Source organism: Cotesia glomerata, linkage group LG3 (assembly GCF_020080835.1).
Source record: "Cotesia glomerata isolate CgM1 linkage group LG3, MPM_Cglom_v2.3, whole genome shotgun sequence".
NCBI lineage: Eukaryota > Metazoa > Arthropoda > Insecta > Hymenoptera > Braconidae > Cotesia > Cotesia glomerata.
In genome coordinates, this window is record NC_058160.1 from 25,798,316 (window position 1) to 25,824,798 (window position 26,483).

Genomic DNA, 26,483 nt, shown 5'->3' on the forward strand with positions numbered 1-26,483 from the left:
GAACATAAATTGATAAATAGTGATCTATGTGACCATATATAACAGTAAAATTAAATATATTAATGTATATTTGTGCTTACTCAATCTAATTAAAATATATTTGATTTGATATAACTCCAATGGTATATTATTGTCATATTTGTTGTAGAGTATCACATAACAATGTAAAAATTTTTTTATAAAAAATTTTCTTACCAGCTAAATTTGATAAAAAATGTAATAATTTTCAGTTATTAAATTTTTGAATCGTTTATTTTTATTTCCAGAATTTTCTAACTACTATATGTACATTTATTTGATTAGGTGAAGTGTCGAGTTCAAATGCCACAAATACCATACGTTCGCTACATAACATAACATACTACAATAATAATAACAATCAAGTTTTGTGTAGGAGTGGCTTTATGTTCCATTAAATATTCGAGCATTATTGGTACAAAATCCATAAATACCATCCAACGCGTATACTCATCATCCCAAAAAACAGCTTATTCATTTTTGCACTCAGATGACGTTGCTCAGATACATAATATGAATATGAGTATATAAAAAAAAGCTGACAGTCGGGATACAATCAAGTGCGAATCCGATTGAATTAATCATATTCATCTTTCGATATCGCGTAATAATATACGAAGGTTTTATATAGTTTATGGCAACGTGACAAGAATTGTGTGTTACAACTTGACCTTTTCTCTTAACTGGGAAGAAAAAATGTGGGGGCGATAGGTGGGTCAAGACTCACGGGAATACTCGATGAGAGATAACAACTTTGTGTTGCATTGACTACTTAAAAAATTCAATAGGAACAAAACATATAATACAAGGTCTTGCCGCAGTTCGCAGTTCTGTATTACAATTGATTCTTTAGTCAGCTGTTTTTTATCACTGTTTTCTTGATATTACCGATATAATGCTATTAAGTGTTCATTTGCGAGAAAATTTAACATAAATTTATCATTTCCAGAAAAATTTTGTTCAAATTTGATCATTCAAGCTATAAGCAATAAATTAATACTTAATACGTTTATTGACGTTTGATTGATGTCAGCAATACGATAAAAACAAATTTTTTATCAATGTTTCAAAGTTCACTATCTTTTATGACGTGCGTTGTTTTTAAAAGTATTGATGATAAAAATAGTGAATTTAATCAGAGACTATTTTTAACTTCCTGTTTTGTCTATTAAGACTCATTAATTTAAATTTTTCGCCATTGATTGTAATTAAAAAAATTTTTTTTAATTTTGAGCTTATAATTTTAACTTTGCTGTTAATTAGTGATACAATAAAATATTGTTCGACAATTTATGTTGAGGTAGACTTGAACTGACGTTAATTGTCTAAGATTACGATACAATCGCAACATTACTTCGTAATATGTCGTCTCGCTGCGCCTGTTTATATTTCACAGCCTACTGGGTTTATTGAGAACAACTTCTGAATGACTCGCGAAGTGAAAGTTGACAATGACTCGTATCGAGAGGATCGGAATTCCCCAACTCACATTGTATTAAAACTGAACTGGTCCAGGTCGGAATAGCGGAGATAAAAAAATCCGCTCATTAAAACAAGCTTCGATATTATATGAATAGATTTAAGATCACATGTTTACCTTGTACATCTTGTCACGTCAATTACTGCACGATACGATACCACACACTAAATTTTATTGAATTACAAGGCCTGAGGGAATATAGCGCTGCTAACTCCCACGTAATTACTATATGTAATTTATATCTTTTCTATTAATTTGACTCGTGTTACGATGATTATCGAAATTAATTCTCGATGAGAATATATGTTCACAGGTTATATTTAGTCGTCAATATTTATTATATTAATATTTTTATTCTCTTGTATTGATATTAAAGACTTGGGTGTTATTATTACTTTCGATCGATAATTTATTAATATTTAGGGTGAGTTAAATCGTTATATTGGCTTATTTTTAATATTCTTACAAGCTGGAAAAATTTTTATGCCTTATTAAAAAAGAAAATAATAATAATAATAATAATAATAATAATAATAATAATAATAATAATAATAATAATAATAATAATAATAATAATATAATCCTATTTTTTTTTAAGAAGATCGGTTTTTAATTTTTCTAAAAAATTTTTGAATTAATTATAAACCTCATTTAAAATTTAATAATTTTATCGCACACCATTATTCGGGACAGACCGTCTTGTCGTTGAGTGAGATGTAATCTAAATTGCTATAATGTAATTATTAAATCAATGAAAATTAGAATGTAACTTCACTAAAAGCACTAGAATAACTTTGACAAAAGTTGCTCTTAGCTTCGTCCAATCCCAATATTTTTTCAAAGTTTTTCTTGGATGTTCAGTGAATTCAGATTTCAACTTTCATTGTTTTCATAATTATATTACTAATAGAAATTTATATTAATCTCACCCAATAATGAGACGGTCCGTACAATGTTAATTATGGAATTGGTAAAAAGGCTTGTAATTAATTCAATAAATTCTTAAGAAAACAAATCAGTAAGCAATCCCTCATGAAAAAAAAAATATAAAAAAAATATATGTCGAAATATATAAAAAATATATTTTAAATATATTAAAAATCTATAAAAAATATATAAATATATATAAAATATGTATAGTAAATATATTTTTAATAGCTAACTTTTGGCCGATTTTCATATAAATTTTATATATTTCAAATATATTTTAGATATATTCAAAATATATTTTTTTTTTATTTTTAGCTATGTATTTTTTATGTGTTTTAAGATATATTTTGAATATATCTAAAATATATTTAAATTATATAAAATATATATGAAAATCGGCCAAAAGTTAGTTATTAAAAATATATTTACTATACATATTTTTTATATATTCATATATTTTTTATAGATTTTTAATTTATTTAAAATATATTTTTTGTATATTTTTTTTTTCATGGGGGATAGCTAACAATTTTTTGTTAAATTAGTCAATAGAATTATTGAAAATAATGTGATAAAGAAGACTGATAATTATCACAGTTCATCATTTTGTTTCCCAATTAAAACTTGTCAACAATAATAAGAATACACATTGTTAGCGTAGATATACGATAATTATTTTCACAGTTGACGATTTTCTCAATCACCGATAAAAATCCAGTGCTATATTATCCGAGTAAATCTATCGCTATTGACTGTAACCAGTTAACGTCATCTTTCTGTGTCCTTTCATTTATTTAATTGCCATTTAACAATTTAACACAAGCTGATATTTATTTTTAATCTTTAGCTCTTAATTCTTGTAATTTTTTTCTCCACGTTTTGATATCGTTAACTTGTTAATAAATAAATAAGACCAAATAAATAAATAAATAAAATTCATTGATGTTCCTTTGATATTACAGACGTTAAAAGATTTAATCTTAATTTATTCAGATGGACTATTTTAATTTAATGAATAGTAGTTGTTCTTCTCGTTAGTGAGATGTTCTAATATTTCGACATTTTAAATTAATATTGCTGCTCTTATAGACTTGTAAGATCGTAAGAGTAAATCAAATAAATTTTTTACATCGATTCAATCGTAGTTTGTATATTTTTGTTGTTCTTTATTTTATTAATAGTTCCATCAACTTTTTATTAACTTGTTACACTTTAAGCTTTCTTCTTAAAACGCTTATTTATCTTGAGTTCTGAAAGGTTTTCGTTATTTATATTACCGAGCAATGACGATCAATAAATTCTATTGAATGAGTTATCTTTAGCTTTCGAAAATTATCAATTTTAATGTAATATTGATCGGTAAAATAATTTATAAACATAAGTATTGAAAACAATATACAAATCCAATATCCTACGTCTTTTTTGCTTCGCTATAAATATTTTATTTCAAAGAAGACTCTTAAATGGGAGCTGTATACTTTTCTGTTTTTTATTGGACTACTTTGAAAATCCAGTATCATTTTTAAATTTAATTATTTTTTTTCTATCTATCTACTTTCAAAATTTTCGTATTTTATATATATTTATATTTTTAATTAAAAAAAATTTAGCTATTAGATTAGCAAATATTACCAGAAATACTTAAAGACTTAGTATATTGAGTATATCGTCGGTATACAATCTTGAATACATGAAGTAGGAAGAATAAGTGAGTGGTAATGAGTAAGAAAGAGAATAATTGTAAACAAAAAGGAATCCACAACCACAGCAGAAAGTTTAAGCGTGGGATTTAATCTAAACTTCAATACATAAACCTTGCCTTCATGACAAACTTTTGGCTCAGATTATCGGGATTAATCTACCGTAAATTTATATCTATCTCTCTAACCATAATATAAGTTTATATAGTGTGGTGACAACATTGTATTGCAGTTTCGCATTGCTTTGCATTAGTGTCAGTTCTAAATAAATAATACCCAGTTATTCAGTTAATTTTGTCTACAACTTTTGCCGATCGTTGTTATTTTCATAATGAATGAATCGATGTGAGTGTAACTGAACTTGTTAGTTTAATTAAAGTTGATTAACTTTAGTGAATAAGTTATTCATTACGAATAATAATTAATAAAATTAGTTACAAATGTTATGATTTGTAAATTGAATTATAAAAAATACAACTTAGTTATTTTTTATTTAAATTGTAGTCTTAAAATTGTTATTTTTCATCAATGACATACAAGCTTTATATTATACATACCAAATATAATACAAACGTGCTCAGTCTTTTTAGGAACGAACCACAGTCTCAGATTTTTAATGTAATTTCAAGTCTGTCAGAATCTTTTCGTTTGAATATACTCTGTCACTTGGAAAATCAAATAGCTGTTTTTCTCTGGCAGTCTTTATTTAAAAATATTTTTCGTATAACAATATAATCTTTAATAATAAATTCTAAAATATTCAACTGTAAATTTTTTTCCATCAATTTATCATTTCGTTTTGCTCAATATTTTTTCCATGACAATATATTAGTATGATTTAATCTAAATTCTCGGTAGCTGACATGTTTGCTTCTTATCCCATATAAATTTGAATTTCATATTTTAACAGTCACTCGGCGACGTGATTTAAATTGCAAGTTTGTTGAGGCGCGACATATTCGCTTAAGTATCACCCCAAAGTGTTATCTGTATCTGTATCTGTGCTTGGTTTATTACTCTCAGCAGATATAATATTTTTTGTGGTTCTGGTACTTAACGACCTGTAAATAACCCAATATAGATTTGAGGAATATAGCGAACCTGTCTAGAGTGGAAGCTGATGGTTGTGACTATAATCGATATTTATATTTAAATTTATACCCCATTTCAAAAGAAGATTTCACACCGAATAGTTGCTATTAGATTTTATATTTTTTTATTTTATTTTATTTGTTATAAACCTGAATAGAGACATGCATACTGAGTATGAAAATCAAAAATAAAAAATTCTCTCATTCGACAATAGATTTAATGGCTCGTTCAAAGATTTGTTTAATCTGCCGTAAAATTATCGTCCAAGTTTTCGTGGCACAATTATGAGACAATAAATTACAGTATGAAGACAAAGCAAACCCGACAATTGAATCGATAAAAATTAATTGTTTTAATTTTATTATATAACCACTTTCAAAACTAAAACATTTTATAAAGAAAATAATTTAAAACTTAATTAGTGGGTTAAATTAATGAAAACTTATATAAATTATCGTAAAACTTTTTCATTGAAAATAGCTTCTTTTTATCAATTCAAATACTCCTATTCTTGAAAGATTGATTTACTGTTTTTTCTTGTAAAGATTCTCAGCAGACACAACGTTATTATGTGAAACAGTAATTGATTTTTTAAACTCTCGACAAAAAATTACCCAGTGATTTTTTTTCGATGACTACTCACTTTATTTGCTATCCTCGCCAACTATTTTTAAACGTCCATTGCATTGATTATCAATTTAATTACTACTTAAAAGTCGATCTGTCAGTCACGTCAATTAACTAGGTTATATAAATAAATTTTTCTCCCCTCCGGGCGTAAACCGTCAACTTTAGCCCTGCTGTGCGAAACGAAGTTGCCGCTTTCCGCCTTTGTCGGGGAAAAAAATAGTATACACTCCTCGGGAAGTAAATAAGAAAGCCTCAGATCACATGTTTGTTGACCTCGGCTTCGCCTCGGCCAACAATTACCTGTGATCTGAGACATTTCTTACTTTACTTCCCTACACGGAAAGAACAATAACCCACTGTACATCTTCGCATAGTATACTCCGTGGTATTTGTAGTGAAAAAAAATTTCAGACTATAGTCAATATCCTTCAAAGTATACTAAATTATTTTTGGACTGTACTCAGTGAAGTTTCCGATTTAATCGATTAATTTTTCTGGTTATATCGCGTAAAACTTCACGGGATATAATCTGAAAAATTATTTCGTGTAAATTAAATTATACTCTGTTGAAATTTGGATTATGCCCACGGTGACTCCGCCAATTTTTTTTCTAGTGCCTGCGCACTTAGCATTATCATATCTATTATGTATTTTAAATATTACTAGTATACGTTGCGCGCGCAAGCGCGCGTGTGAATTTAGTATGGAATTATCTATATTTTCATACTTATGATATATTTGACCAATCACGTTACGAATAGTTTGTCTTATTGTGTATATTTTCATATTTTTCATCTAAATTATAAGAGTGGACTAGAATTTAATTTGCGCGCGCAAGCGCGCGCCTCATATTTATTTTCATGATATATTTATGTGTCGTTTATGTATATTATATTCGTTTTCAACCAATCAGAATGAGAATAAATATTTTCAACCAATCACATTACGAATAAATTGGTTTCACATACATTTCATCTCAATTTTATTATGGGATAATATTTAAAATACATAATAGATATGAAAATGCTAAGTGCGCAGGCGCTAGAAAAAAAATTGGCGGAGTCACCGTGGACATAATCCAAATTTCAACAGATTATAGTTTAATTTACACGAAATAATTTTTCAGATTATATCTCGTGAAGTTTTACGCGATATAACCAGAAAAATTAATCGATTAAATCGGAGACTTCACTGAGTACAGTCCAAAAATAATTTAGTATACTTTGAAGGATATTGACAATAGTCTGAAATTTTTTTTCACTACAAATACCACGGAGTATACTATGCGAAGATGTACAGTGAGTTATTGTTCTTTCCGTGTAGGGGTGTAATATACTATTCCGGCCCATGGAAGCTCGGAAATTTTATTTTTATTTTTATCATATTAAGGGAAAATTTCAGACAACTTAAAATTAGCTATTTTCATATTATGTGCTTACACAGAAAAAACAAACTTCTTGCGTCAAGAAAACTTTAAGGAAGACAAAAGTTATTTTGGAGCAAGAAGAAATTTTCTTGAGCCAAGAAACTTTGACTTCATTCAAGAAATTTTCAATCTGCCTTACTATTTTTTTGAGCCAAGAAAATTTACCCTTCATTCAAGAATTTTTTTTTTCAGTGTACACTGATAGAAGGATTTATTTGTATCAAAAAATATTTGTTAATAGTTAAGAAATCATTTATGAGAGACCACTTTTTAGTATTAAACAAATATTTTTTAGTATTTGAAATAATTTGTTTGTATTTAATAAATCTAATATTAATTTATTAAATATTAATAAATCTTTTTAAATACTAAGAAATATTTGTTAAAGACTAAAAAGTGGTCTTTAATAAATGATTTGTTTAATATTAACAAATATTTTTAACTGTAAACAAATCCTTCTATCAGTGTATAGATCATACGAAAAACATGTAATTTTAGTATTTTAACATCAAAAAATTTTTTTATCTCCCAGCGATATTATTAAGGTCAATGGATCGATTGATAAATTTTAATACTTTGAATGATATTTTCAATCGAAATTTGGTAGATTGAAGGCAAATTTTACTATTTTTTATTCCAACAAAAAGTTTCCATTTTTAAGCACTTTCATTTAAATTAATCAAACGAATAACAAACTCCGAATTAAATAAATAAATTTTTTCCAGGCACGTGGCAATTGACGAGGAATCCCCGAGCTCGTCGTCTCACTTGCTGGCAACGCCATTAGAAGTGACAAAGCCGAGTCCCAGTACAGTAGTTTCAACATTACTGTCAGTGAAAGAAAAACTGTCAAGCACCATTGGGTCCCTCGAGAGTAGTTGTTCGCCCCAAAAAATAGCTGTAGAAGACAAAGATAACGATAACGATAACGGCGTCAATTTATCTCGGCAAGCCAATGTCCCTGTTGGTGATAAAATCCTCGAGAAACAAGAATATTATCAATTACGAGAAACTTATCGGCAACAATCAAGAAGTTCGCTGTCAGCAGAAGTACCCGAAGCAAATTGGGACAGAAGAAAGGATAGCGCGGTGTGTCTCGACGACACTGAGTTGGACGAATTGGACGAACTCAAGGAACGATTGCTCCTCCAAAAAGTCGTTCCCTATGATTCGATAAGGAACTTATCCTCCGATAGCACAATTACGTCTAACAGCAGATTTCCTCCGTTACCGGACAACCAACGGATTCCCGCAGTTTACGCTTCATCCTGCAAAAACAGTGAAGAGTTGAGTCAATTGCAGAAGGATTCCTCAGTTATAAATCATCCGACTTTAGCTAAGTATTATCGTCCGAGGCGCGAGAGCAGCGGTTACTCCAGCAACCTGAGTACTTTTGATGAAGATCGCAGAAATTCAACTACCATCGAAACACTACAAGGCTTCAGCAGCGTAAAAGATTTCCAGAGAGAAAGGCGAAGATCCTCGTCAGCAAAACGGCTGAATCTCAGTAGACTTGCATCCACTAGAGAAAGAGAAGACGAATCTGAAAGAATGCCAACTTCAGAAGTTATTTATCGGAAAGTGTCAACAGCAGGGCTCATTGAGATGCCGAATATTAAGGAGCTTAAGGAAATAGCTGAGGACGTTAAATGTCCGTCCCCTGATAATGATGATGATGATAAAGGTATTGTATGTTTGCCGGGATCGAAAAACCAGTTGGATGTCAAGAATAAAGCTGATGAAAAAGAATCGTTGAGTTATATTGGGATTAAGAAAACGTCAGTTTATGATAAAGAGTATGATAGTCATCTTAAAGGGGATGCTGATGATATATCGGAGGATGATGGACGAGATTGTATCGATGCCTTGAATAGTGTCTCTGAGAGGTCAGATTATAAAAATATCGAGGAGATTCGTGATAGACTTGGACAAACGACCTTGATCAGTTGTGGTGATACTGATGAAAAAATGAGTACAGCAATGCTGAAAGATACGCGTCAAAGCATTGTAGATAAATCTCCCGAGGTTTTATCAAGGACACATGACAGTGGATTAATAAAAAATAATCTAGAATCATGTTGCAGAGAAAAAGATAAAAAATCTGAGATGGAATTAGAAAAGATAGTTTCTGGGAGAGATAGTTTACAGCCTTTGAAGTCTGATAAAAAGGTGGATGATAAAGACAGATTTAGATCAATAAGTAAAGTGAGTTCACGATCCCAAAGTTTCAATATCGCTGATGAAAGTCTTCGTAAACCTCTTAAAGGATTGACGTCCTCTCCAAACTCAAGTCCCAAACCTACGAGGCATCGTAGTAGAATAATCCATCAGTACAGTTCGCCTTTGTCCTCGACAATGGAGCTGGAAAGCATTTCGGAGAGGCCTCTGGATGACGTGAGCCCTTCTTCTTGCGCTACGCAGAATCTCACTGTCGTTGTTGACAATCACGATGAAGATGATGGTGATGATGATGATGATAATGATGATGATGGTGATGTTCTCATTGCTAAAAGACGCGCCAATCGCATCAAGAAATCGCAGAAACGGAATGAAACTGAAGAAGTAGATACCAAGAAACTGTTCCCGAGGTCTGTTAAAGTCTACCAGCTGCTGTCGACCCAGTCTGAGGACCGTGAGGACGGAGAGCCTAGGCTTATGGATAGAAGAACATCTCTGCAGATAACTCGCCACGATATTGAAGAACAAGCTATTCCCGGGACGACTCTGTGCATCCCAGATGATAAGGTGCTTTTGCACACTGAAAGCGTGCCTCTGATAAAGTATCAGCCGGTTCAAGAGAGCTCGTGCTTGGAAGATGGATCGTTCAATGCCGCCAGATTGTCCCCGGTTGGAAAACTAGCTTCCCATCCCAGTGGAGCTGATCAAAGACTGGGAGATACTGGAGCCGTTGGGATCAGACCTATCTATCCTTATTGCCCTTATTCGCCGTACGGTAGCCCGCAGGGATCGCCTAGGATACGCAGACGGCCACTTCGGGAAAGTAGAAGAGTCAGTATTGATAACAAGCAGGGCGCATTCCAACTTAATCAATACAAGTTGCTGGATAATATTGGACAAGTAAGATTTCTTTAATGTTTTTTATATTAATGGTTTTTTTTTGAAAAATTTTGTATTTATTCTTTTTTTGATGTAAAAATATTGGAAAATTTTCGTATCAACTTTAATTTGTTGATTAAATCTAAAAATTTACTAATTTTTCAACATTTCATGATCAATGTTTGAATTATAATATCATGCAATTTTTTTATTTGTTCAGTTTTTCATGCTCTTTAGAAGAAAACGAATAGTATGATACTATCTATAAAATTATCCCTAAAGAATTTTAATGAACAACAAGACATTTATGCAGTTTTTTGACTTTCAAACTGAAGAAAAAAATTTTTTACACAGCTATTTTTTATTAGTTAACTCATCCATGACAAAAATTATTGTATCAATATATTAAAAATTTTTTATCGATATTTTAGTCAAAATTAGAGTTCTAAAATCTTGCTAAAATATTTTTTGAGCTACGATTACGCGCAATCAGCAAAGTCAATTTTGCAAGACAAAATTTTACAATATTTCTGTTTTTTTACTCTTGAAAAACTTTTTTGGAGCTATTTAATGCAAGGGTCAGTAAGCTAAAACTTATTCATTCAGGATTTTTAACACTTCTACGACAATTCTCAACTAAAATAGCCGTCGTTGAATAAAAAATAACTCTAGCCTTCAATTATCATATACGTCACGAACTTGCAATCGTAAACCGTACAAATCGAAGATAATTTTAATCCCCGATAAGGAATGAATTAACTAATCGATTTTTAGTATCGAAAAAGAAGCTTTCAATAAACAGTCAACATTTAATCATTCTATTATTTATGAATCATGAAGAATTTATTCTCAGAGTCATTTTTGAAGAGTATTGAATCGACATGTGATGTATTCCATAAAAGTAACAATTTTTCGTAAAACATCCATAACTTATAGCTTATAGCGCTTGTTGAATAAGCGATTCGTAGCAATCTTTTTCTTCTTCACAAAAACTATGATAGGGGAGACGAGACACAAGAAATGATTCATGAGCAAGCGATAAAAAAAGCGGTAGAATAGCTTGCGGACGAAAATTAATCGTAATTAAATAGCCTTCACTTGCTCCAATCTAAATGAGTTCATGGAGATACGTCCCTTGAGGCACGTGTGTTTATTATTTTTTTTCTCAGAAGAAAGCAAATATTTTCGTGATTTTTTTATTCGTTGACTTGTACGTCTTGGGGGAAGTCTCTTAGGTCATAGCTGTGAATTATGGATTTAGATTCAAGTCGAGATAAAATCATGGAACTTTATGGATATACTGTGATGTGGTTAGTATAGGTGAAGACACCAATATTTCGCTCAAGTAAGGACGATCAGTGTTATGGCAGCAATAGACTGAGGTCACAAAGAATGCATAAAAAGATATTGGATAGAGCTCATACACATAACACGAAGACACTCTGGTTTTATAAGACTTATATTATATAAGCTTATTTTTCTTCCTATTCTTATTCTTCTTTTCCTTCAGTGCTAACACTATTACTATGCTATATTTTATCTTCTAGTATTCTTCATCAGCCTTTGTCACTACTTTAGTTCTTTTTCTTGCTTCTTTCTTTTTTTTTACTATCGAATTGAGGGTACTTCGCGTTAAGTTTCACTGGATCTTTTTATCCCACGATACTTATAAGAGTTTTTTTTTATTCACTGTTGTATGGATTATTGTAATTTGAATACAGTGTCGATAGAATATAAGAATATGAGAGAAGAAAATTCTAAGGAACAGATTTTATTTTACGGATAAAACTTTTTTTACCGATCAAATGAAATTGTTTTCCATAAATTTTTTTTTTATTACTTTAATGCAGGTTCACATTATAAACAATAGCCTCTTTATTTTTAAATTCAAATATTAAATTTATTATTTTATTAACAGCTAGATACAATTAAAACTTGAAATAGTTTAGGATTAATTGTGACGTTAATTAAAAGTTAGAAATTCATTAGAATACAACTACAAAACTAATTATTCAAACATTTAATGTAGTTTTAATTTCTAATTTCATTGTAGTCAAGTAAATGATTATTTACGTATTTTTTTTTTTTGTTTTTCTTTATCCAGAAAATTAATTAAATTGTTTATTGATTTTAGGGTTCATTTGGAATAGTTAAATTGGCATACAATGAAGAGGACGAAACTCACTACGCGATGAAAATCTTGAGCAAAAAAAAGTTGATGAAGAAGGCCGGAATATTTGGGAGAATGGCACCTGGAAGAAAAGGAGTTTCAAACCCTCTTGCCAAAGTTTATCGGGAAATAGCGCTACTTAAAAAGTTGGATCATCCAAATGTGGTGAAGCTGGTTGAGGTACTCGATGACCCGGATGAGGATAACTTGTACTTAGTTTTTGAATTGGTAGAAAAAGGCGAAGTACTTGAATTGCCAACAGACAAACCTCTTGACGAAGAAACTGCGAGGATTCATTTTCGAGATGTTGTTTTAGGCGTTGAGTACTGTAAGTTTTCTATTACTATCTCGATATTTATAATTATTATTATGATGGTTTATTTTAGTAGAATCACTGAATTTATACACGGAAAAAAGAAAAATTGAAAAATTACATTATAAATACACACACTGATAGAAGGATTTATTTGTATTTAAAAATATTTGTTAATAGTTAACAAATCATTTATTAGAGATCACTTTTTAGTATTAAACAAATATTTCTTAGTATTTAAAATGATTTATTTGTATTTAATAAATCTTTATAAATACTAAGAAATATTTGTTAAGGACTAAAAAGTGGTCTCTAATAAATGATTTGTTAAATATTAACAAATATTTTTAACTATAAACAAATCGTTCTATCAGTGCAGAAAATAAATTTTGCTTGAATCAAGAGAAAAATTCTTGAACCAAGAAAATAATTTTGAAAAGTTTCATTATCTTGAATCAAGACAAAAAATTCTTTAATCAAGAAAAATTTCTTAGTTTAAGAATTTTTCTACTCAAATCAAAAAGATAAAGTTCTTCAAAATTATTTACTTGATTCAAGTAAATTTTGTTTTCTGTGTAGTAATAAACGTCGCTTCGTATAAAAAACTAGAAAAATTGCAGTTCAAAGTAACATTTTTCTAAATTCAAACTGAATGTTAATTTTCAGAGCTTTCAATGTAATTCTTACAAAATCTGTAATAATTACAATTTGAAACTGTAATTTTTCAGTTTTTTATACGGAGCGCCACGTTACATTATATAATGTAATTTTTTTATTTTTTTTCCGTGTAATGAGAAATTTTAATTAAACTGTTCATCGCATTATTTTTTGTTTGCAAATATATTTTGTTTTATGATGAGTTTGATACTTAAAATTATTTTTTGAAATAAATATGATTTTTTTAAAATTGAATTTCTCTTGAAGGTAATTCAATTTTCTTAAAAAAATGTATGGAAAAAAAAACAGTTATAGAAATGAAGACAAAAAAAAGAAATAGGGTAATTCTTTTACATTAATTCATAATAAGTTTAAAAGAATCTTTTTTGCATCGAATTCAGTAAATTCAGTGTTTGTACTGAAAAAAAAAAAGGTATTAAATTCTCATAATTTATAATTAATAATTTATTGACTGTATTTTACAGTACACTACCAAAGAATAGTTCATCGAGACATAAAGCCAAGTAATTTATTGGTAGACAGTGACGGCCGCGTGAAGATCGCAGATTTAGGAGTGAGCGCAGAACTACGAGCTCCTGGTGAACTTTTATCTGGATCTGCGGGTACACCAGCGTTCGCTGCGCCGGAAACAACAGTCCCAGGTGCTCAGTATTCTGGAACGGTGAGCATTAGTTTGTCAATAATTTCTATTCGGGTAGATTGATATTTCATTCTTTTTGTCTATTCACACCTTTCAAGAATAATACCGCCGGGTGCTCAAGCTGAGGCTGCAGATATTCGATGAAAGTTTTTCAATGGAATCCCCGTCCATTCTTCGTACCTCCTACCTTTTATCTCTCTTTATTTATCCTTCAATATTTATTTAAATTCCTTTTTTATCAATCTTTAAAAGAGCAAAACATTCAAGTTTTTTTTTTTTTTTTGCATTAATATATTTTATAAACTTTGATTTTTGACGGTTTATATATTTTATATCGTATATTTTTACATTTAAAAAACGACCCTCACATTTCAGCGTTAAAAGCCATTTTTCGATGCAGTTTTGGCGCGCTCTGTTATTCAAATAAATAGACGGATGAAAAATTATTAAGTACTGTATTTTTGAAGGAAATAATTTTTCACAGTATTCACATTAATCAAACTGAATATTCACGACTCAAAAAAAAAATTATATGGGGTAACTTTCACGCTTTAAATTCTTTCATTCGCATATATGTACATATATACAGCCATAATCAATCTCACAAAAACACCCACTACTTTTGTTTGTTAGGTATTTTATCATTTGTACATAACATGAATTCCCTGAATTATTTATAAGCTATAAATCTATATTTTCACCCAAGAAAATTTTTCATCGTCCTATAATATAATAATAATAAAAAAATAAAGCTCGAGGAAAAAAATATTATCAGCAGCGACCTTTCATTCAAGATAAATTTTCGAGAAATTTACGAATAATTTGTGGAAAATATTCGGCCATCAATTTATCATTATATCACGACTTTATTAGTTATTTCAATATCGTATGACCCAAAAATGTATACCTCTATTCAAGAAAAACATGAGCATATTTTTTCTTTTTTTTTAAATAATCAATTTTTATCAAATTAAAATGAGAGAATTATTTATCAGCTCAAAATTACTTCATTTGAATAAATTATAGCTTAAAAAATTAAAAAACACGTTTTAATATAACAAACTAAACTAGAAACTAGAAATTATTTTTTTTATGATTTTTTGTAAGTTTACATCTAGAATAGATAGAGTAAGTAACAAAAAAATTCATTTTATTGTAAGAAACACATGAGCTGCTTGATATCTATTATAATAAATCATTTTTTGGTAGATATTTTTAGACTAAAAAAAAATTTTTGAATAAAAAAAATTATTCTGATCAGTTTTATTGTTTTGAATCAAGACAAAAAATTTTTGAATCAAATAAAATTTACTTGAACCCAGAAAAATTTCTCTGTTAAAAAATTTTTTCACATCAATCAAGTTAATTTTTTCAGTCTATAAATATCTACTAATAAAAAATTTACAATAGTAGATAAAAAAATAAGCTCTTTTTCTCATTAAATCAATTAATTTTCTAATAGAAATTGAACTTATTAACCTCGACACTGCATTGTTGAAATAAAAAACTTCTTTTGAGAGAAAGAAAAAAAAAGTGAAAGTTTAATTTCAATTAAGATTTCTCGTGCATTTAATTCAATTTAAAAGGACACTATAATCCAATTTTACAGCATTCACGCTGATCAGTTAACTCCGCGGTAACTTGCAATTTCATTCATGTAGTTTTATACCCTCTGTTAACGATTTTTCAAATTCAATTCATTTCCTCACTCCGGAATCTGTAATATACCGTCAACAATCAGCAAGGACCGTGAACTGAGCACAAGTTCTGAGTTGTAAAACAAATCACGTATTAGCTACCGGGTAATGACAAAGTTTTAACGAGTTAATTCCCATTGGCATAGCGAGTATCCGATAAAAAGCAGAAGAACTAAAAAAAAAAGTTTTCATCTATTTTTCATTTCGCCTTCAGTATAGAGCGATTTCATATGTACGTCGCTCGATAAATTGCCAATGCGTGAGTGTCTCTTGAGTGTTCAACCTTTTGTATGAAGATGACATGAATGCAATATAATTTTGATATAATTACATAAAACAGTGAGAACAATTGCCGCTTACATCTTTTGACTATGAGATTGCATTATCGATTAAACCTACTATTACAATGTTAAACTAAATTAATCTAAAAATTAAATAATGTTAAGCAAATAATGTTTTTTATTTTCAGCTATGCGATGTTTGGTCAATGGGCGTGACTCTGTACACTTTGGTAACCGGAAGAGTACCTTGGGATGGTTCCGGAAGTATAATAGGCGTTCAAGCGGCCGTTAGAACAGAACCATTACGATTTCCTGATTCTATTGTACTTACGGATGATTTACGTGATCTGATAATTAGAATGCTCACTAAGGATCCGGCAATGAGAGCTAGTCTACAAGAGATAAAGACCCATCGCTGGTTAACCAACTACGGAAAGGAACCACTACCAAGCGAGGCTGATAACTGTCGGCTTCCGGTCACCGTTACCGACGAGGAAGTTGCACGGGTTGTCACAAGAGTACCTAAGCTTGATACGCTCATTCTTATCAAAACTATGCTCAAACAGCACAGTTTTCAGGTAAACACATCAAGTCTTTTTTTTTGCATGGATACACTGAGAAAAAAAAATACTTTTACTCAATTAACAATTTCTTGGTTCAAGAAACTCGCTGACGATCAAATATTCTATTATTATTAATTATTAATTTCTGAAGAGAAGAACATCAATATTTATCTTTGGATAATAGATAAACAAAAGAATAGCTTTATTTAAATTAAGTAAAAATTATTTTCGTCAAATTTAACACAAATATTTGTGTTACTGACTGTTTTTACACAAACGAATGTTAATTACACATTCTAGTGTGTTAAATCAACACATGAGAATGTGAAATTCTACACACTGGAGTGTAATATTCTATACAAAAATTTTTACACTTTACACAATGACGTAAAATTTTTTACTATGTATTAAAAATTTTTATATGACTGAAAATTTTCATTTTCTTCTGCTGAAAATTCGGAGAAAAAATTTTAATACACTTAAAAATTTTGCATTTAAAATTTTTTCGATTAATACTTTGGAAAAAATAATTAAAAACCTTTTTTATACGCAAAATTTCGTACATTAAAAATTTTTGTAATATGATAATTTTTAATTTCTTTTACTGAAAATTTTAGAAATATTTTTAATACACTTTTATACGCAAAATATTTTTCATCCAAAATTTTCATACAAATTTGAAAAATTTTCAATTTATTTGATTAAAAATTTTGGAAAAAAAAATTTATTATTTTTTTGTAGAAAAAATATTATGCATTCAAAATTAATATTTGAAATTTTATTCTTGAATATAATGGCCACTTTATTTTCAAAAAATATTTAATATCAAATTTCGAGTCACTCTATTTATTATATTTTGATTGTGAAAGCGATATACAAACTAATTAATTAAAATACATAATATTTGAAGCGGCATGATGGCCGAGCGGACTAAGTCATTATCCCGTTAGTTCGTTCGTGCATCATGCCGTGAGGCGAGGGTTCGAGCCCCGACGGTTGTTTGAATAGTTCCAACACCAACCGTCGGGGGTCGCTCCGGTAGCCAAACTGTACTGGCATGGGTTTTCTCTGTGGTTTCCCCATCGCCACTATTCCAACACCGATAGAAAGGGGTGAGGAATAGGGTACATACAGTACAGAAAGCACAAGTCGGTCCACAGCCGCATTGAGAATAAAGTTATGTGCGAAATTATATGTTGATTATAAAAAGTGGAGAACATGTTGTTGATTATAAAAGGAGTGGAGAATATGTTGATAATAAAAGAGTTGAAAGATTGTGTTGATAATATAGAGCGAAGCATATATTGATAATAAAGAGTTGAAAAAGAGACTACATGCGGAGATGCTGAGACAATTAGCCTTGTAAAAACCATAAATCGGTATACAAGTAAAACTCATAATAATAAATACATAATATTTAAGGAATATTCAGTCGTAAACTTTTATCCGTGAATTAATGTTTGTATTTACGAATAACTCACTCGTTATGAAATAATAAAGTATAATAATAATGAAAATTTTGATTACCTGCGGTTGCAACAATACAAATATATCCATCACTCTATAAATAGATGCATATACCTATATATTTTAACGTATATAGAGATTTATAGAATGCAATTTGGATGATGAAAATATTGCTCGAGATGCCTACGCTATTCGGTTCATAATACGTCGAGCTATTTCTATTGTATTACTGTAGAGAAGCACAACGTCGGTAATAGAATGGGAAATGACAATCAAATGAACGTATTATTGTACTCGTACACATTAATTGCTACCCAATTTGTATCGTCCAGTCGTAATTATCCTTTAATAACAATTAATTGATCTTCCGATAAGTTAACTTCCTACTCATTTTTAGTTAACATTTTGATAATTTATTTATTTTTTGAAATCATAATTTAAAATTCTTGTTTGCTGTACAAAAATATTATTTTAATAACAAGTTATAAAGCAACTATTTTCAATTAGACAACATAAAGTCAAGGGGTTTATAAATTGTTAAATGTTTGGTATAAAATTTACGGCTTATAAAGTTCAGTTTACAAAAGTTTTTATAATTAAAAGAACTAATATATATACTGTTTTATTATAAAATTGAAATCAACAATGAAAATGTATTTTTCAAAAATTACTTGTTAAACAAATGCTAAAAATTATTAAGTATCTTTTTATTTCATTTTTATTATTTGTCTTAAATTTATTGTTACAAATACATATATCTAAGTTGTTATATTAATTGTACTGTCGGAACTAAAGTTACAAACAGAGCGAAAACGATTTTGTGGATTGAATATAACGAGTTTATTAATACCGTACTTAATAGTTGCAATGTAATGAGCACTCGGGAGTTACTCGGAAAAAAATATCGGAGATTGTATCCGAGGTAATTATTGTTCGGTAGTCCGTAATTAGTTTACGGCGTTAATGAAGTTTCCGCGGTGGAAATTCGAAATAAAACTTTGCTGTGGATTGACTACTAGGTGTTGCCTGAAGTATAGTTTTGGAATTTATCGGAGAATTTATGGTATTAAAATACGAAAGCGCGAGCTTTATAATGCTTATTAAATTTTTTATAGCAAAAAATCATGGTACTTAATTAAAATATAAAACCAATTTTATGAACACCTTTAGAAAAATTGAAAGTCGAAACTGAAATTGAAAAAAAAAAATCTGGTCTTAGGCTCATATAACTCATATAATTATTTTGATGAAAATGATTTTTTTGAGTGATAAAAAAAATTATTCATACCAAGAAAAACTATCTTGGCTCAAAAATTTTTTTTTTTTACTCAAAAACATCACTTTCTTCAAAATAGTTTCTTGGCACAAGATTTTATTTCTTGAGGCAAGCCAATCTTTTTATTAGTGTAACAAAAATGAGGTTCCCATTATACATAGTATAAAACTGTATTTTATAATTGCATTTTTTTTTGCTACTAGCGGTATAATCTTTATCATGTTACTTGTATAATAACTTGAAGTTTTTATGCCTGGAGCTAGTTAGAATGAGACATTTTCAAATCAATGGTGTGTAAAAATTCAACCGTCAAATCTTACACAGAAAAAAAAATTTTACTTGAATCAAGTAGGGTATAAGTACCATTTTTGGCCACCTTAGCACCGTTTTTGGCCAGTTAACATTTGAATTAATTTATAAAAAATTATAATATTATAACCATATTTTTGTTGAGTTTTAAAAAATTTATATTAAAACAAATTGAGTTTGTAATGGTTTATTAATATAAATTCATTTATATCGTTTATTTGAACAATAAATGGCTGTAAACGGTACAATGGCCACAAACGGTACTTCTACCCTAAATAATTTTGAAGAATTTCATCTTGGTTTGAGTTGAAAGATTCTTAAATTAAGAATCAAGTGAATTTTACTTGATTGAAGAATTTTTCGTCTAACTTCAAGACAATGAAACTCAAAATTATTTTCTTGGTTCTAGAATTTTTTTCTTGATTCAACTTAATTTTTAACTTCCCACTAAGAAAATCGAAGATTTTCAAAAATCGGGAAGTTATTGTTTTCACCCCGTTTTACAAAAATCGAGTTTTCATCGAATCTCGACGTTTCGAGGTCCTAGAGAAGCTTCCCTGACTATTCCCGCGATGGTGTCTGTATGTCTGTATGTATGTGTGTGAGTGTGTGTGTGTGTGTGGATGTATGTAAACCTCTTATAACTTTTGAACGGCTTGACCGATTTGATCGCGGTTGGTGCCATTCGAAAAAGCTTGACCAAACTTAGATTTTGTATATGGTATACTCTGGAACGATTCGAACCGGCAGATTTTGAGAAATCGCAAAAAAACTACAAAAAAAAATTTTTTTAAAAGTGATTTTTTTGGAATAACTTTTAAACGGCTTTACCGATCAATTTCAAAAACTAATCAGCTCTTAATATTAAAAAACCACGTCGATCGCCGACAGTTCGGTCAAAATCGGTTGATTCGTTCGTGAGTTATCGTTGACGAAAGAAAACCGATAAAAGCGTTTTTTCGGAATTACTCCGAAGTTTTCCACTCTGTCAATATAAACTTAAAGATTTTTTATAAAGCTTAAAAAACTGCGTCGAATGCCACCAACCGCGTGAAAATCGGTTCATTCATTCAAAAGTTATCGCGATTTGAAAATTAAAAAAATAGTGTTTTATCAAACTTCTATTAAACTTTTGAGCTCAAAAGCATACAAAAGCTATTTTTTTGAGCTCGGAGAGCTCAAAATAATACACAAATTGTATTTATGAGCTCGAAGAGCTCTAAAACGTCTTAAGTGCAATTTCAAGCGTTTAGGTATAGAATTGGCGGGAAGTTGCAGGGATGGCCTTCAGGGTCAACCGTTTTCCTAATTTTTAACTTCCCGCTAAGAAAATTGAAAATTTTCAAAAATCGGGAAGTTATTGGTTTTACCCCGTTTTTCGAAAATCGAGTTTTCATCAGATCTCAACGTTTTGAGGTCCTAGGAAGCTTTCCTGACTATTCCCGCGAGGGTGTCACTATGTCTGTATGTATGTGTGTGTGTATGTGTGTGTGTAAGTATGTAAACCTCTTATAACTTTTGAACGGTTGAACCGATTTCATCGCGGTTGGTGCCATTCGAAAGGGCTTCGCCAAACTTAGATTTCCTGTTAATTTGAACCGATTCGGACCGATAGATTTTGAGAAATTTGGAGAAATCTAAAAAAAAGTAGGAAAAAAATTTTTTTCTGAAGTGGTTTTTTTGGGATAACTTTTAAACGGCTCAACCGATCGATTCCAAAAACTAATCGGTCAAAATTGGTTGATTCGTTCGAGAGATATCGTGAACGAAAGAAAACCGAAAAAAGTGTTTTTTCAGAGTTACTCCGAAATTTCTAGTTTGACCAATTGAAACTTAGAAATTATTTATAAGGCTTAAAAAACTACGTAGAATGCCGCCAACCGCGTAAAAATCGGTTCATTCATTCAAAAGTTATTGCGGTATGAACATTCAAAAAATAGTGTTCTATGAAACTTCTATCAGACTTTTGAGCTCAAAAGCATAGAAAAGGTATCTTTTTGAGCTCGGAGAGCTTAAAACAACACACAGATTGTACTTTTGAGCTTGAAGAGCTCAAAAAAGCGGCCAGGTATTAACGGAATTAGCGGGAAGTTGCAGGGATGGCCTTTAGGGTCAACCGTTTTCCTAACTTTTTTTTAGTATTTTCATTCATAATTTGTAATTACCAAGTCGCATATAATAGTGACTGCTGGTCATCAAAAAAATAGCAAACTAAAACGCGCTAAATGTTTTTATTCGTAAGGCTTCAAGTTGAATCGAAACATATAGAGAGACTATCGAATGCTTACAACTAAATAAGACACCATGGAGACAAAAAGTTGTTATTGTGTCTCGGGTTCCTTCGTAGTGAGTCACAAATTGAGTGACTTATGATTAATCTTAAATTCATAGCTATAAATAATAATAAACGACTTGAGCATAAGCTTATTAACAAAACACAGAAGTAAATGTGACCTCGCGGAAGGTGACAAAAAAGTAAGTATAGATAAAAGTTAAGCGTGACCTCGATTTTACGATGGTTGATACCGTATTGATGTTGATGGCTGAGGCCCAAGGACCGAGTGGCGGACTACATGCCTCCATCGTGTTGATTAACGACTTGGATATTCCCCTGTGATCTGTGATCGTAGATAGAATGACGAGAAACATTTAAAACAAAACAACAGTCAGCGACCCTACGATCGACGCCCGTGTCCTTGTCATTTGATAAATTAAACTTGTCATTATCAAACGAGTTCAAGGAAGAGCGTCTTGTTATCCATTAAATAGGATTCTTTTTTATTATATAATTAAACTTATTATATCTTATCTTATTGGTCGGTGTACGTGGAAAATGTATCTAATATATCTACAAATAACTTCTGTTGCAGAATCCATTTTTACCAAAGCGGAGTGCAAGACCAGCACTTCGAGATAGTGATCAAATGTCTGGTAACCTCAAGCTTGCTTCCACTGGTGATGATAGTGCCGTTATTACTGAAACTCAAGAATTGGCCAAGAGCAAGACTCAGCAATTTCACAGAGCCGGAAGGAGCAATTCTGCTCCCGATTCGTACGAGTGGCAGACAAGTGGAAGGTAAGATATTTCTTTTAGCTTTTAGTTATTTACTTTGGATGTTCGAAAATAAATTAAGATACCCGAGTAATGCATCGCCTTTTTTTTATTGATTTAAACTTATTGGACAGTAATGGATCAATTTTGAAAGCGAAGAAAGTAATTTAACAGATGCATTTAATGGTGCATTTTCAAAAGGCTGTGGAGATATATAATCTGAAAAAAAATTTCGGACGAAAATATCCTCAGCTAAAAATACTAAAGATTTTTAACTTTCTATTTATTTTCTCAAATTATTCCATGAAAATTGGAGTTATCAAAAATTTTTTAAGATAAATTTTATTGTTTTCAACCCTTAAGTAAATAAATTTACCATATATAAAATAAGTAAATAAATAAATAAACTATTAAATAAATATGAATTAATCCTTGGAGTATACTAGAGGTCATTTTGACCCCAAAATTTTTTTTATCCTAAAATATTTCTCGAAAATAGGTTCGTTTTTAATTAATAGTTAATCAAAAAATTGCTTTAATTTTCTTAAAAAAATTTTTCAAAAAAAAAAATGAATTTCATAAACTTTTTTTTATAGTTAGAAAAAGAGAACACCGTATATATTTTAACAAGAAAATTTAAATACTTTTTAGATAAATTCTCTATAAAGTCATATTTTTTTTTAAATAAAAATTTATGACAAAAATTTTTTGCATGAAATTTAATAAATTTTTTTGTTCTTAATTAAATTTTTTCGTCAGAAAATCATGAGTTACTTATGATAAGTTGGTAATCTAAACGGAAACACTTTTCAATTAAAATTTCAATTTTATTTCAGAGAAAATAATTAATTTGATTCACTATGTGTTGTAAGAATTTTTTTTTGTAACATAAAAAAGCTTCAAAATAATTTTTAATAATCCTTAGCATAAATTATCTCGACTTTTTAAAAACTAATGAAAATATCAAAATTCTAAACCAAAATAAAAAATTAACTAAAATCTAATTAATAACAAGTATTGTAGATTGCAAATTTTTTTTTTCATTCTGCAGACAAGTATCAATCGATACACCTTTGTCACCAGTTACGGAAGCCTCGACTCAGGAAACAGAAATCGTGAAGCGGTGACACAGCATTAAATCAATGAACGATAAAGCTCATACTTTGCAGGGCCCTCAGTGACAAATGGAGGAAAACATGTCTAGCTAGTATGTGCTTGAAAAGTTTTAAAAGTCGGGACCAAAAAAGATAACCGATGATGATGATGATTTAATGAAGAAGTAAACTTATTATTTCTTTAAAAACTATGGTTGAGAATCGCTCAAATAATAATCAACGAAATAAATCTTCCAATTTAGTATATTCTTTTTTATTATGAATTATGATCAGTTATCCGTTGTCAGTATTGAGCACCGTTCGTGCGCTATAATTATATATTATATGTATATGAGTATAGATAAAACAATAAAACATTACATTGATTTTAATATACTAAAAAATGATTTAGTAATGAGATCATACGATAAGACATGCTACTTTCTTAACAACAAACACGTCATTGATTTATCATTACTTTCATCAGTAACCAAATAATTGAGGCATTTTTTTGCATAATAATTTTTTTATTAACATATATCTTTTTAATTTTTTTTTTTAATTAATATGAAGAAGCAAAGATTCATTTTATAAAATTTTCATCCTTTCAAAAAATATTTATTATGTGAATAAAAAAAAAGTTGAGAAATCTAAAAGTGCAGGACTCATAATGCTCAATAAATTTTTAATAACAAATATATTATTATTTTAATTCTTAGAGTGAGGAAGAAAAAAATTTATTATTGTCAATTATTTACGTAATTTATATTTCAAATATTTCACGGTATTCGGCTTATTTTACTGAGCTCCAGCTATTATTATCACGCGCATGCGCACAAGGAAAATTTTTACTGTACATAATTTATACTTTAGGTAGTTGGGTCATACGAGAAAAATTTCAAGAAACCTTCCAAATTTATAATATAAGTAATTAAATGGATAATGCACATGCTGTTAAAATTTGGAAACGATTTACCACTTCTAACCAAAGATAATTGCAATTGAAAATGACATTTTTACACGGGCGGTATGGGAAAAGAGAGAGAAAACCGCAAATTTTTATTATTTTTGTATTGAAGAAATTTTAAGAATTTCACGAAAAACTAATATTACTTAGATTTGTATATTTAATATATGAAAATCGGTGTTTTTAATTTAATAAATCAAAGATAGTTAATATTGTAAGCCAGAGTACACGATCCAAATTCTTGAAGAATGACTAATTTTACATTATTACTTCTTCACGATAATATTTTATCGGTATGAGGTCTCATACCGTCAGAGAAAATTTAGGTGAAAATAACAGTTAAAATTTGTTTCGACAATTATTGTTTGAGAAAAATGAAATTTTGACTAAGTGTAACTTTTTTTCAGTAACTGAAAAAATAATTCGGACAGTCCAGACCAGGACTCGAACCTGGATCTTTTGGTTACGCGTCAAATGCTCTACCAGTTAAGCTATCCGAGACTTATTCGTAATTACCATTCAATTTAAATTTCATCTTTCTCTAGCAATAATTGTCGAAACAAATTTTAATTGTTATTTTCACCTAAATTTTCTTTAATGGTATGAGACCTCATACCGATAAAATATTATGGTGAAGGAGTAATAATGTAAAATTAGTCATTCTTCAAGAATTTGGATCGTGTAATCTGGCTTACAATATTAACTATCTTTGATTTCTTACTTAGATTAATACATGTATAATTATCCTAAAAAATTCTGGAACTCCCTATCACATATTTTTTGAGAAATCATTAATAAATTAATAAAGTAAACAAATAAAGTCATACGTGGAAGTAAGTGAGCAATAGCCCGTAAGAGAGGCGACACTAGCGAATGAAAAAGAGCAGCAGTAGCATAAACTATAGGTTGGGAAAGAACTACCTTAATGAAAAATGAAATACTAGTTTTTTATTAATTACAAAATTCAAATCATTCAGAGACAAAATGAGTATGAAAAAAAGACCGCAATAATGAATTTTTTCGTCAGTTATTATATTTTTAGTTTATTTTAATAATTTTCTTTTTTTATTAAATAAAATAAATTTTTGTAAATTACAGAACTAATTTTCAATGAATTATCTGTTAGATGTTATATAAATTATATTGATTCCTCTCTCTAACTCTTCGCAATATGAGTTGTGCAGTATTTCTTTACAAATGTAAAATTCAACATTATATTTTCATCTTTTGCATCTTCAATAAAAATCTTCAAAGAAGGAAATAATTTTTTCAGAAGTGGAAGAAATTTCACTTCAGCATATTGACAGAACCTAATATCATATTTATTTATTTTTCTTGTCTTAGTTGTATTATGTACTACTTTTAAACGTACCTGATATGATTTTACAAAACATTTTTATCTTGTCATAATTAAAAAAAAATCTTTAATAGATTGCTCCATAGATTGAACATAATTAAATGTTGACAAAACGCAACATAACTCGAATAGATATACTTATATTACAAATAAAAACGGATTAATATCTCTTGCCATAGTACTAAAATAAGTTTAAAATATTTTTATTATGAGATATAAGGTAAAATTATATGTTACTAAAGGACAGTTATTCATAAAACAGTCGATTTTATCAAAGGTACGTGAC

General features: G+C 29.4%; 1 protein-coding gene across 4 annotated transcripts in view; it reads left to right on the forward strand.

Moving 5' to 3' along the window:
- Positions 1-24,269, forward strand: part of LOC123262142 — a 49,940-nt gene extending 25,671 nt beyond the window's left edge. For 3 of the 4 annotated variants that reach the window (XM_044724244.1, XM_044724245.1, XM_044724248.1), the window contains 6 exons: positions 8,002-10,354; positions 12,468-12,831; positions 13,959-14,155; positions 16,301-16,690; positions 22,598-22,803; positions 23,831-24,269. In XM_044724244.1, coding sequence (XP_044580179.1) covers positions 8,002-10,354; positions 12,468-12,831; positions 13,959-14,155; positions 16,301-16,690; positions 22,598-22,803; positions 23,831-23,906 — 3,586 coding nt within the window. In that variant the 3' untranslated portion in view covers positions 23,907-24,269. Of the gene's footprint in view, positions 1-4,327; positions 4,474-8,001; positions 10,355-12,467; positions 12,832-13,958; positions 14,156-16,300; positions 16,691-22,597; positions 22,804-23,830 lie in introns of those variants that run through there. The other variant, XM_044724246.1, reaches the window with a different exon arrangement.
- The last annotated feature ends 2,214 nt before the right edge of the window (positions 24,270-26,483 follow it).